General features: G+C 37.5%; 1 protein-coding gene across 1 annotated transcript in view; it reads right to left on the reverse strand.

The window, feature by feature from the left end:
* The window catches only part of LOC104860368 (probable C-mannosyltransferase DPY19L2), a 78020-nt gene that overhangs the window by 36729 nt on the left and 27898 nt on the right, over nt 1-13393 (reverse strand). Inside the window, exons 8-13 of the mRNA XM_010621500.1 lie at nt 11102-11159; nt 9026-9117; nt 6696-6795; nt 2329-2406; nt 1323-1409; nt 23-82 (exon numbers count right to left, since the gene is read on the reverse strand). Of these exons, the coding sequence (XP_010619802.1) occupies nt 23-82; nt 1323-1409; nt 2329-2406; nt 6696-6795; nt 9026-9117; nt 11102-11159 (475 nt within the window). The remainder of the gene's footprint in view (nt 1-22; nt 83-1322; nt 1410-2328; nt 2407-6695; nt 6796-9025; nt 9118-11101; nt 11160-13393) is intronic.

Here is a 13393-nt window from a genome sequence, read left to right on the forward strand (position 1 = left end):
TGTTAAAAACACTGAAGCTTACCCAAAAGTTGAGTTCTGATACTCTGAATCTATGAATTTTATTTCTCTTGAGAATTATCACCTGAAATTCATGTGACAGATAATGAAATCAATAACACTAACATACAAATGCTACATTTCATACAAATGCTACATTTCAAACATTACACAGCCACACCCTTCCATCTCAACTGCCAACAGCCATTTTCCTTCTCAGTTGCTGAATCTTCAGGTCAGGGACACGAGAAACGCCCTCAAAATGAGAACTAGATGCTCTGGGGCAAGAAGTTGCCTCTTGAAACAAGCTAAAACCTCACTGAGTTATGCTGGATACGCTTTGCAGGGCAACCCCTCTGAAAGGTAGATGGTGTGTGGGTACCGCTATGTTGCAATGCTGAAAATTGTGACACAATGTTGAAAAAAGCAAGCTTACATTTGGGCAGGGTGAGAAAGCGAAGAGATTTTGAGGGAAAAAGCACAGGGGAAGCAAAACTGTTAAAACCTAAGAACAATGCCCAAATATTCTATCAGTGTACCACACAAGGAAAGTACTATCTATTCTAAAATGAGTGTCAGTCCATGAGAGTAAATTACATAAAGAGGCCATGCACTTATTCTAATTATTTTGCAATTGCTCAACTGAGTTATAGGTACAGGCAAATCAGTCCTATTATGTGACTGTTTTATCACGTTCTGTCTAAAATCTAGATCACCCAGTCCAATCATTCACTTTATGCATAAGATTTTGGCCAATCCCAAAAGTCAAATCCAATCTTAAAAGGTGAAGATTTGACTTCATGAAGAATATTCAAAAGAATATTAAATTGCCTGTGAAGGCAATTTAAAGAGCTCCAAAAATATTTAGGGCAGTAGTAGTGTCACTGTAATAGCCTACTAAAGTTACTTAACAGAAAAGCCATTTTACCCTTAACTAATGATCTTTCGTATGTTTTTGAGTTATGAAATTGCCCAATTATATGAAATTAAAAATACCACTTATTAGAAGTGCTATGTCATCCAACAATTTAGTAGACAAATCCTTCTACATCTTTTAGATAATTAGTTAATGATCTTTTAGATCTTTAGTTAAGTTTTTAGAGTAAGTCTCGATATCTTGTTATCACTTTAAAAATATTTACTTGGGTGTTGCTTTAAAAAGGACAATTGTTCACTATACTATTTTTCAGGGATAAGGTAGAGAAACACTTTCATATGGGAAAAAATTTTTCATGTGAATAATCAGGAAATGGAAAACTTATACTAGACATGGAAAGCTGCTCTTACCAGGGGGGAAACACTTCATGAGCTTAACAAGCACTTACCCACGTCATTAACAAAGATGAAGAGTAATAAGAAGATAAGTACATTGGATTCCCAAACATCAAAATACAACAGAGGACAACTGAAATCTGCAAAATGAAAAACAAACAAACAAACTCACTTGCTTCACAGGTATTATATGCATAGCATAATGAAAAACTTCGGAGACATATAGTCATTTCTAGCACAAATGTTATCTGTATAGAGAATAGTAATGGTCTGGGCCCATAGAATTTCAAGTCACTGCTAGTTTCTAAATATTAAAATTCAAGACCATAAATTCATATAGCACAATTAAATTTTTTCTCTGTTATATGAACAAAGAAAAGTTATAAAAAAGTATTGTTTCTATTATTTCAATGACAAAATAATAAACAGTTATAACTCTATTTCCATAATCTTGTGCTTTCTGTTTACTTTATGATTTCCAACAGTGAGGAGGCTTGATTACTTTTTCTTTTTTTAAGGAAGATATGTTTGGAAACTAAAATAAAAAACAAAATGCAACCATATAAAATTTCCACTGTAGGGTGTCCATTTGCACAAAGTATTAGAAATCTCAGGGCTAAGGGAGAAAAGACAGTTAAGTTTCAAAATTAAAGACAAAAGTAAATAAAACAAGAAAGTTCTAGGGGTTGATGATTTAGCTCAGTGGTTCTGTTGCCTGCCTCACAAGTGCAAGGTCCTGAGTTCGATCCCTGGTACCAAAAAAATAAAGAATCCAAAGTTAGAGTCCAACACGTCTACAATGTAATTGAAAGTATAATGTGGTATCTTTAATGCACATTCCTAGTTTTCTTTTTGGTACCAGGGATGGAACTCGAGACCTTTCACTTTTGAGGCAGGCAGTAGCTCCCCTGAGCTAAATTCCCAGCCCCATTCCCAGTTTTCTTTCCAGAAACCATCAACATTATATGTATTAAACACTATCATAAACAGAATTAATTATGTTTTATAAACTCTAGGAACTTATTTTAATATTTGATTTATAAACATTAAAAATGTTACCATGTTCATATAAACGATCTTCTGAAACTTGCTTGGCTGAATGTACCCCACAACATACATGTGAAATAACGAGGCTGTCTGAAACACACATTACAAAAGTGAAAACATCTAGAAAATAAATACAGTTCACAGGTAAAGTAAATGTAAGAGGGGGAGTCATCGAGTCATTTTCCTTCCTTCCTTCCTTCCTTCTGTACCAGGGATTGAACTCTGGACCTTGTGCTTGTGAGGCAAGCCGCAGAACCACTGAGCTAAATCCCTGGCCCAAGGGGAATCATATTTCTGATCATGGTAGGCAAATTAGATCAAACCAATCTTCCAGCTGAGAAGTGGAATATGTAGGGAAATACACACAGACATATAAACACACACACACACATAATTTGCCAAAAAATGTATACACACTTACACACATGCACACACATACACACACACACACACACACAGTTAAAGTCTGGAAGCGAATGGGCACCACTCTGAGCACCTCTTGTAATTGTAGAGGCCAAAGGTAACATTTTTTAATCTCATGCTGTCTCAATAAATTTAGTATTAGAATATTTATACAAGTTTTCTTTTCCTGGTGTATACAATCTTGGTGAACTCTACATATATATTATATATAAACAAAAAGATATATATGAAAATTATAGGTTATTAGCAAAGCACGTGAGCAATTAGCAAGGTAAAACCAGGGAAAGGATGGGAATCTATCGTGAGGACCATGCGTTTTGGATAACTTTCCTCCCAGCAGTATCTGCAGGCTCTGATACAGGCAGCTGTGTGCAGGCTCAGAGGCACTGGGAGACCTGCAGGCTCGGCAGGCGTTTCCACAGACTGGGTGGGCAGGACACACCAAGAAGGGGACGCCTGCTAAGGACCCAGGCTTTGGTTCTGGGCATCGAAGGACTACACTCTACCTCTACGAGTGAACCAGAAACAGGTTACCCCTCAGAAGGGCTGAACCCCACCACTGAGTCACCTTAATCTCATTGCACAAATACGATTCAAGACGCTGAGTGCCTTATTTGCCTGCTGGAAGCAAATTTAATCTTCTCTGGAGAAACCTCATATCAACTTAGTCTCACACTAGCTCCACAGCACTTCAAAAATAACACTGAGGTATTCTGAGAAGAGGAGGTAAGACGTTGAGAAAAGGAGATAAGATAGAGAGGAGGAGACAAGACTGAGACTGCAGAAACAGATCTACAAAGGTCCTAGATCCAGGATCATCCAACTTGTCTGGAAAGGGCCAGAGAGTAAATACGTTATGCTCTGCGGTCCACATACAGACTCTGTTACACGTATTTTTCTGTTTTTATTTTTTTACAACTCTTTAGAAATAGAGACCATCATTTGTTTGCGGATCACTTAAAAACACCCTGGCACAATCAGACATGAAAGTAAACGGTGCATGATGTGTTCAAGGAATAATATACAGGAATGAAAATTTCAGGAGAGCCCTGGAAACGAGAAAGAAATTGAAATGTTACAAGTAAATATCACAATAAATTAAGACATTTGCATGGGTTTAAAAGCAGAATAAGCACAAAAGCAGGGCTGAACTAGAAGACAGGTCGGAAGAAAGTATCTGAAAGGAAGTACAAAATGATAAAAAGATGAAAATATTTGAAAGAAAACAAGAGATACAGAGTACATGGTATGGAGATCAACTCTGTTATACTTTATATTCAAGGAAGAGAGGAGGCGATTAGGTAGAAGCTATATTTAAAGAGATATAGCTGAAAACTTCAGAAAATTGACAGACAAAATAAAATACTGATTTGTGAAACATTAGAAACCCTTGAGGAGGAATAAAGTAGGAAGAAAATAAAACCTGGCCACACAGGAATTACCACAGTAAAATCTACACAGAACCAAAGGCAAAGAGAAAATGCTTAAAAACAAATGAAGACTAAGAGACTCTGAGATTTAGTGTAAAGCTACAGTGATCAAGAGAGTATGGAATTGAAGAAAGAACAGTCAAAGCAATCAGTGGCACAAAACAGAGAGCCTGGAAATAAACCCAGACAAACTCAGGCAGCTGAGCTCTGACTAAGGAGTGAAGGCAGCTCAGTGGAGATGGATGGTCTCCTACAAGTGGTGCTGGAAACTCTGAACATCCCCAGTCAAGAAAAAAGAATCTAGACACAGACTTTACACCTTAGACCTAAAGACAAAACTTCACAAAGGTAACACAGTTTTTTCTCTTTAAAATGTCACCAATCTTTGGCTCCCTTGAACCACATTTCTCCGATGGTCAGAATACATTAATTTTAACCTTAATCTATGAAAACGCCTATCAAGGATAAAATCTTAGGATATTCCAAGAAAAGTAACTTTGAATTACCCCATGAGTATGACAGGGCAAACACTAAAACAGATTTCATACCTATGAAAAATAAAAGCCTCATACATTCATTTGAATGGACAGAAGATCACTGAGGTAATATCAAACTTACCCAGAGGGCTTACTTAAAAGGGGGTAATCAAAATATATGGTGTGTTTCCAAATTTTAGCTATTACAAACCACTATAAACATTGGTGTGCATATATCACTGTGGTATGATTCTTTTAATTCTTTTGGAAAGATACCCAGCAGAGGGATGGCTGGGTCAAATGGAACCTCTAGTCCCAGCTCTTTGAGGTATCTCCATGTTGATTTCCACAGTAGTTGCACCAGTCTGCACTCTCACCAACAATGGAGAAGGGTTCCTTTCTCCCCACGACCCTGCCAACATTTGTTATTGTGTGATTTCTTGATAGCAGCCATTCTTTGTGGGGTGAGGCGGAATCTCAGTGTTGTTTTCATCTGCATCTCTCGAATGACCAGGGGAGGAGGGGGTGAAGGGAGGGCAGGGACAAGGGGAAAAAGTGAGAACCAAGACCTGTCACGTGAAGGTACAGGATCCCAGTAATGAATGTAACTATATTGTATACCTAGATTGTACCAATAAACTCAATAAAAGGGAAAAAAATATGGTGTGTGTTTAAATTTTTAAAAACATGATAACAGTAAAAACACAGTGTGTCCATTTTATTGCTATTATTTCTGCTTTTTGTGCTGCTGGGAATTGAACCCAGAGCCTTAGCTACCTTAGTCACTGGATCTGGCACTGTGCAATTTCAAATGGCCATGAAAAGTAAAAATTTGAATCAACTCAGTATATGGAGGCAGTCACAACAGCACGACAAAGATACTCATGAAAAAATGATTTCAAACTGCTTCAGAAAGTGGCAAGAATGACTGGATAAATATGTTCAAAGTCAAGAGGGAATTTTGAGAGGTTATGATTAGCAAAATACATTTTTTCAAATTAAACATTAACCATAGGGCTGGGGATTTAGCTCAGTGATTTTGCTGCCTGCCTTGCAAGCTCAAGGTCCAGAGTTCCATCCCCAGTACCAAAAAAAAGAAAAAGAAAGAAAAAAATCACCATATTTTTATCATATCCCATAGTTTCATCAACACACTGGATAGTAAATTTGCTTGCAATGAGGAGTTGCTCAAGAAAAATATATTCTCCTATGTTAACATGTCCAAATAATGACAGCCACAAAATCATTTTTGTGTTGTAACCTGAAAAGGGCCCATTAAAAGGTCGTAAAAGAATAGAAATACCTTGAGCATTCTTTAAATGTGCAGTGCTAATTAAACTGAGGATATAATCTCATTCTTTGTGATAACTGGCAGCATGAGGCCTCTTCGCGGAATTTCTCAACTCCAATATAGAATATTATTATTCTATATTGTTATTATTATCAATATTAGGATTTGTTAGCCTTAGTGGAAGATCTCAGTGTCATGAAATTTTGTCAACATTGTACTTTTGCTCTCTGCTTCCCAACTTTTATGAAGTATATTACCATTATTTATTTAGCTGTTTTTGAAGCCACATGTGAATTCAATTCCATACAATCATATAAGCAATATCATGATCACAGCTCTGAGACATGACTCCAGGTAAAATTCTGTTCAGACAAAATGGCCAACATTTAGCTGGACCAGAGGAGAAACCCCGATCATGAAGGGCAGGACTGGCCTTAGCAGTCAGTGCAGCTGCTGGCACCCCGAAAAGAAAACCTACAGGGAAGCATATACATGGGTGTTACTGTGCCCTCCAGTGGAAACATTGGTGAATAAAAGTAATAGGAAAAAAATCCCTTATGTGTTGATCATTCGTATTCATCAGTAATCAATACACTAAAGAATGTATAATTTCTATTTTAAAATCACATTTATGTAATCTTCATAATTATTCGTATTTTGGAAATCTTTTAGAGCATAAAAGTAACCACACTTTAAAACTTCTATAGACATACCAAGAACGTATTGCATCCATTTTAAATTAGTTTAAAATCAGCTTACCTGTGTAAAAAGTATAAACTGAGCAAACTGCCAGGGAAGCATAAAAGCAACATTGGCAAGACAGAGGGCAATGTAATGTTTTCCATAATTGTTGGAGATCCTTAGCAGAGAGAAGAAGGATCAGTAAGTTTTGCCATGAAGACAGCCACTTGCTAAAAAAAAGACTACTTGCAGAATGACAAAACTGAAATGGTCCTTTCACCTTTGATATAACACAACAAAATATGGTTAGCCTTAAAAATTAGTTTACTAAAAAAATCTGAAATTAGCACTTCAAAAATAACAATGTATAATTTATCATTGAATAAAATGCTTTAAATATAAAAAGGATAATAAGCAGCCAATAAAGAGGTTACTTTAGAATCTTTAAAATGAACAAATAAATGTAAAAGTCTATTTCCCTGTAAATATACTTTCAAAATTAAATACACGAAAAGACAGTCAGAAGAAAATAGGCAGGAGAGTGGCCCTGTGTACTCCAGATTATACCCTATACATACTAGTTTTTGTATATCACCAATTTTATGTTTCAGAAAATGGTGAAGAAAAGTATAAGTGTTGGTGAAGAAATGTTAACTGTGGAAAAACTTATGAAAAAATTTAAGACAACAAATTAAAAACTAATTCTGGAATAGAGCTGAATTATTGCAGTTGAAGTTTAAATTGTCCGTTCAGCCATCTGAAAGCATATGGTAACTAACACCTCTTAGCCCAGAGGAGTTTAGGATATTTTCGAAGATGAAAAATGAAATGCAACTCTATTTTTAAATAAATAAAACAGCAACTGTTGTTTTTATAAAAGCTGTATTGGGTTTGTTTAGGTAATATTTTCATAGATAAATTTTCAAAAGCAAAAATTTAAATATATTGTTTAGTAACATTATCACAAAATATTAATTAAGCACTTGCTAATCTTGTATTTGATCAAACAAAAATTACTTGTGACTCAGGTGAAGAGTATAGCACGTGTCCTCAAGGACACAATCCTAAATGTTCTAAGTATCACCCTGCATTCTATGAAACCCCTGCCTGTCCAAATTGACAGCACCTCAGTTAATCATCTTCCTAGTAATCAAACTGGGAATGAAGGGGGAGTAGTGGGCATGAGCACCCTTCTTCACCATACTCATTCAGAAGAGGCAATGTACTGAACAAACAGAACTCTGGACAGGGAGCAGATGCCCCAGACTCAATGCAATCCCCAAATAAACTCGCCAGGCAGGTAACACATCAGGAGTTAGCCTGCTCCTCTCTAAGGCTTGTGACCTCGGCACCATGCAGAACTGACCTCCATTTAATCAACTACCACAGGAGCCGCTCAAATGTTCACAGGGGAGGGTGCTAAGTGCTCAGTGGTTAGAGATAAACAGGGCTTGGTCTCTGTTTCTAGTGTGGTACTTTTAAGTAGATGCAAATACGGATGTAGACATTTCTGTACTTGTGCAGGATTCACAAGTTTACAGTTGAAAGAAAGAAGGAAGGAAGAAAGCAACAAAGACATGTACACAAATGATTTGCATAGCAGGTAGATCTGCCAGGACTAAGTAGATGAAATGTGATGAGTGCCCTAGGATTTTGGAGAAGACGCTGATCATTACTTCATTCACTGTGAGATCTCACTAACATTCTATGAAACTTATTTCTATCATAGTTATTTATAGTATTTTGTTTCTCAGACTTATTCCAATAACAAAAATGTGTCCAAGAAAAACAGTTGAGATAAAACTGGCTGAACTGGTAGAAGTATCATTCAGAAATGAATTTACGAGCTGAGCGTGGTGGCGCACGCCTGTATTCCCAGAACTCGGGAGGCTGAGACAGGAGGATCGCTGTGAGTTGAGACCAGCCTGGGCTACATAGTGAGTTCCAGGGCAGTCTCAACTACATAGTGAGACCCTGTCTCAAACAAACGAACAAAAAAACAAAAAAATGAATTTGCACTCTATCTCAGTATTTTCCAAATTCTTTTGCACACAGAACACTTTTTTTTCATGGCACATATATGAATGCTCCATCAAAACACAGTTTGGAAGACAATGAAAGCACATAAACTTCAAACAAAAAAAATTATTTTTCAAATACTGTTGAATCATTGCAAATCACACATGAACACATGTATTTTGATTTACTATAATATAGTCATCTAAAACTTTTAGCCAGAACAAAAATGGAGATCAAATTTACATAGTAATTTGTAGATTACCTTAACTCTACGCTGTTTTTTTAAATAACTAAAAACCATAGCCTAAATATGGCGATTATAACAGGTTGATGCAAATTTTAGAAACTTATCTTGTAATTTACTTAGCTGTTTTATAAATAAAAATTACCTGAGAATCATGGTTAGAATATACATCTGAAGCACCAGGAACGGAAACGCAAAGCTCTCACGGAGAGGTGGCGTCCACATCACACGCGTGGCCTGAGATGAATGAAAGTGTGGGTTCATGTCAGGTCCACGACAGCAAACATCATTCACATAACACCGGGTTGGCTTCCTCTGGGAACATTAAGGCCAGACCTACTGGATCCTACTTCTGCAAGCTGGGCGAAGTTATCCATTCTGGAGCTTCTCACACGGGACCGCTGAGCAGAGCAACCAACTTCCAAGCCCAGAACAAGTTCCAGCTCTATGGGACCAAGCACAGCAAGCCCCAGTGACACCCAAAAAGGCAGGGATGGGGACTGTGAGGATTCCTGGGCCAGATCCAGTCCAGCCCCATAGATGTGACCCAGACATCCTGGGCCTTGAGCTCCAGGCCTGTCAACAACAATGCTTCAACAGGTATCCCCTGGGGCATTCGGAACACCAAGTTTACACTTAACAAGTCCAGGTGGTACAAGTAGTCAAGATCCCCTGAGGGTCTGCAATACATCCTCAAGAGTTAACTGTAAATGTGCAAGACAACTGGGAGTAATGAGAATTACTAATGTGAGGCACATAATGCAAGTAATGTGATGGGTAGAATGTAAGTATTAAATATTCATGTATACTTTAAGACAATTTCTAAGACATACAGGTCAGAGTATGATAAAAAATTTGCATCGAAAACTCTCAAACCAATTTAAAATCTTATTACAGCACTCTGCAACAGTCTTTAAAAGTTACTATTCTAGGAAGCTCAAACTGTAAGCCTTGGAAGATGAATTACAACTGCATAAAAAGTTAATTCATACCACTGATAGTCTAACATAAGAGAAAACAAAGCTTTTTCTTTATGTCAACAGATTGTTTAATGACAAGGTATTTGTTTGCTTTAGGTTGAAATAATGTACTGAAAGCATTCTAAGCATAGATTTTATTATCCCCTTATCTAACCGATTTAAGACTTCACCCAGTGGAACTCACAATGACTCCTGCCCTACGTAACCCATGGTGTTACACAGCACGTATTCTGCTTCCGAGAGGTAGCAGTGGGACTCCCTCTCTCTCTCTCACTGCCACATCCTCAGGCTCTAACAGTCAGGCACATGGTTTGTACATGTGCAACATTTTGTGCAGTGATCCATCACATTCTACGTGAGTTTCTGTGAGCTCTTTTTGGTGAACTATGTTCATCTGGGATGAATTAGTATGCAAACCGCTACTTTGGATTCAGCATTCTGTGTCACAATGACATAGAAGTAAGGTCATAGGTGGCAAAGCCTCAGCTTGGTACCCATGGTCAGAATCCAGGGTGGCTCACAACCTTGGAGAAATGCAAGTGCATAAAGATGCACCTAAGCAAGATGAATACATTCTAGAGATCTGCTGTACAGGGTTTTGTTAATGCTCTATTACAGTGCTGTGAAGCTGTTAAGAGGGCAGATATTATGTTAAGTGCTCTTACCACAATACAAAAAGTGAAATATATAATCACACATGGTGGCACATTCCTACAATCTCAGTACTCTGGGAGTCTGAGGCAGGAGGGTCAAATGTTTGAGCCCAGCCTAGGAATGTAGAGCTCAGTGTGCAGGCCCTGGGTTCAATCCGCAGTAAAGGGAGAGAAGGAGACCTCAGCTTCATCAGGTAGAGAATGGGCGATCCTGGGTAAGCAACCTAAGCTCTGTAAAACTCCTTGTTACAATGTGCGCAGTAAGGATAGCGACCACCTCCAACAGGGTTTGCTAGGAATAAATGTAATAACGTAGAGTGTCTGACTCATGAGAATGGTACTTCCTTTTTTCCACAGAACATATGTATATGTAAAAACTCGCTAAAGACCAGGCAAGATATTTCACATATTTTAACTTCTAATGATTTAAAAATTTAGATCAGTACAGTTAAATACCAATTAACATCATAAAGTTCTTTCAAATAATGCCAAGTCACAATTAATTAGCAACTATATATTTTTAATGATTATAATTCCATTTTCTTACATAACCTCTAGTTCTTAAAAATTATTTTTCAGAAAACAAACCTCTCCATGGTTGAAAAAGTAGCACAGGACTGTAATTAAACCTCCTAATTGAGTCTCACTGTGAAAAACAAAACAAAACAAAACAAAGCAGCAAATCACAATTCATGTAAAATAAGGTGAGATTTAAAAAAAATTATCTCAGACTTTAAAATCATTTTTCTGTACTTAAAACACAAGTAAAAATTGCAAAAGTACCCATGCAGTCATTGTTTTAATCTCGAAAGTGCAAGCATACAAGTTGTATATATAATGTAATCTACATTTTATAATTTATTATATTTTAAATATCTTCTAAATAAAATATATAGTCAATGAACATAACATAATTTTTAACAAGCCAGGCATGGTGGTGACATCTATAATTCCAGCACTCTGGAAAGGCAAAAGGATTGCAAGTTCCAACCTAGTCTGGGTTCAATCCTCAGTACAAAAAAATTTTTGAACCAATAGACTAGCACTTCAGTCTGTAGCACAGTTTTTGAATAATCTAAATGGAGGCAGTTTTGTCTTTTGAAATTGAATTTAAGTAAAAAAAAAAAAAGAAATTGAGTTTAAGTGATTGAGAGAAAGTCTATCAGTTTTAACAGTAACAGAAGTAAGCATACATTCTTTTGTGGAGTCAAAAGGAAGCAAGAATGTACGAGGGCAGCAGATAACCATTAGAGAGTAGGAAGCATTTCCTGGCTGCCTGTGTGTGGTCAGCACATCCCATCCCAGCGCTGCACACAGAGGACAGTAAGCACCAGGTGGATGAATGAAGAAAGGAAGGAAGGAGTTCAAAAAACAAGCAAAGGAAAGTGACTGGGAAGTGGCTGACCATAAACAGACTCTCACTAAAGGAAATTCAAGGGATCCACTTCCGAAAGGAAGAGACTGAAGGAAGAAAAGTGTGAGAAGCAAGGACAGGCTGTGCACGTAGGAACTGTGAATGTGCGGATGAAATGAAACATCTGGCGGCCCCCAAAATACTACCAATACTGGCTGCTGCAGAGGGGTGATGGGAGTACTGACTATGGTCCTAACGTGTAAGACATGAGAGGGCGTTTCAGGAGAGCATTCTACCGTTCCATATACTGATCAGAAGAAGGGAAAGGTATGGGTTCATTTTAGATTTAGTTAAATGTGCATGTTAACATTTTATGGTTATTCACCCAAGGACAGAAACAGTGCCTACATTCCAAAGTAGTGCCCCAAATTTCTACTTCTGTTTCTCATATATGCTAGTTTCCAATCTCCTCATGGTTTTGGTGACATTTTTATAGTTCATAATAGTTACACCCACATATCCTTCTTAAAGACTGGAGACCAGTAATGTATCTGATAGTCCTGAACTGTGGAACCAGTTCAGAGAGAATGTGCACTCTTGGGCAGCCTTCCTAATGAAAAATGCTGATTGAAAGTTTTAGTCACAGTGGTGTAATGTTTTCCACATTAAAAAAGAAATTAGTACAAACTATTTTCAAAAATTGAACTTTTAAACCTAACAAAACTATCTCAAAGCTATCCTATGGCACATAAAGAAGTATATAAAATTTCTTATTTATAGAAGCATCTTTGAGGGCTGGGGATTTAGCTCAGTGGTTCTGCCACCTGCCTGCAAGCACAAGGGCCCAAGTCAAAAAAAAAAAAAAAAAAAAAAAAAAAAAAAAAAAAAAAAAAGAAGCATCTTTGAATGTACATTTTTCTGTATGTGGCTTCTACCCTGTTCCTGTGATCTACTTGTCTAGCATGCTGTCTTATTTATATTAGCATTATGGTACAGCAATAATTGAGAAAGCAAGTTGTATCTTTTTAAAAAATGTTCTGAGAACCATGCCTGCTCCCGACCCAGCAGCCATCGCTCAAGCGCCGGGAAGGTAGCGCGTAAACCCCCCCCACCCTCAGTCCTCCTGACTGTGCCAGTCTTTGGACCCACTCTGCAGAGGCAGAGGTGGTCATCAAGGGTATTTTTCTGAGTTCCCAACTTTGAACATCTGTAAAGAAAGGGCTTGGGGAAGCTGTAATAGAACGTTGTGGAGTTCAACCATTCAGAAGGTTGGGGAACTCAATCTGGGCCTTGCAGACCGAGGTCAGTCAGTGTCATGGGGTTCAGCCATCAGCTAACTGAGATCAGGGGTCTTGCATCCTCGCTCTGTCTGAGCCATTAAATGGTAAATACACTATATTGAAATTTTGTTCACTGCAGACATGTTCTGGACTGCTTCTTGATTTCAATTATATTCAAATGATTTAAAGGTGATAGACTAGTGACTACCACAGGTGATCAGTGTCCAAGTTGTGTTTGATCTTAAT

Source organism: Fukomys damarensis, unplaced genomic scaffold (genome assembly GCF_012274545.1).
Source record: "Fukomys damarensis isolate Sample0158 unplaced genomic scaffold, DMR_v1.0_HiC HiC_scaffold_17, whole genome shotgun sequence".
In the NCBI taxonomy this organism is placed as follows: Eukaryota; Metazoa; Chordata; class Mammalia; order Rodentia; family Bathyergidae; genus Fukomys; species Fukomys damarensis.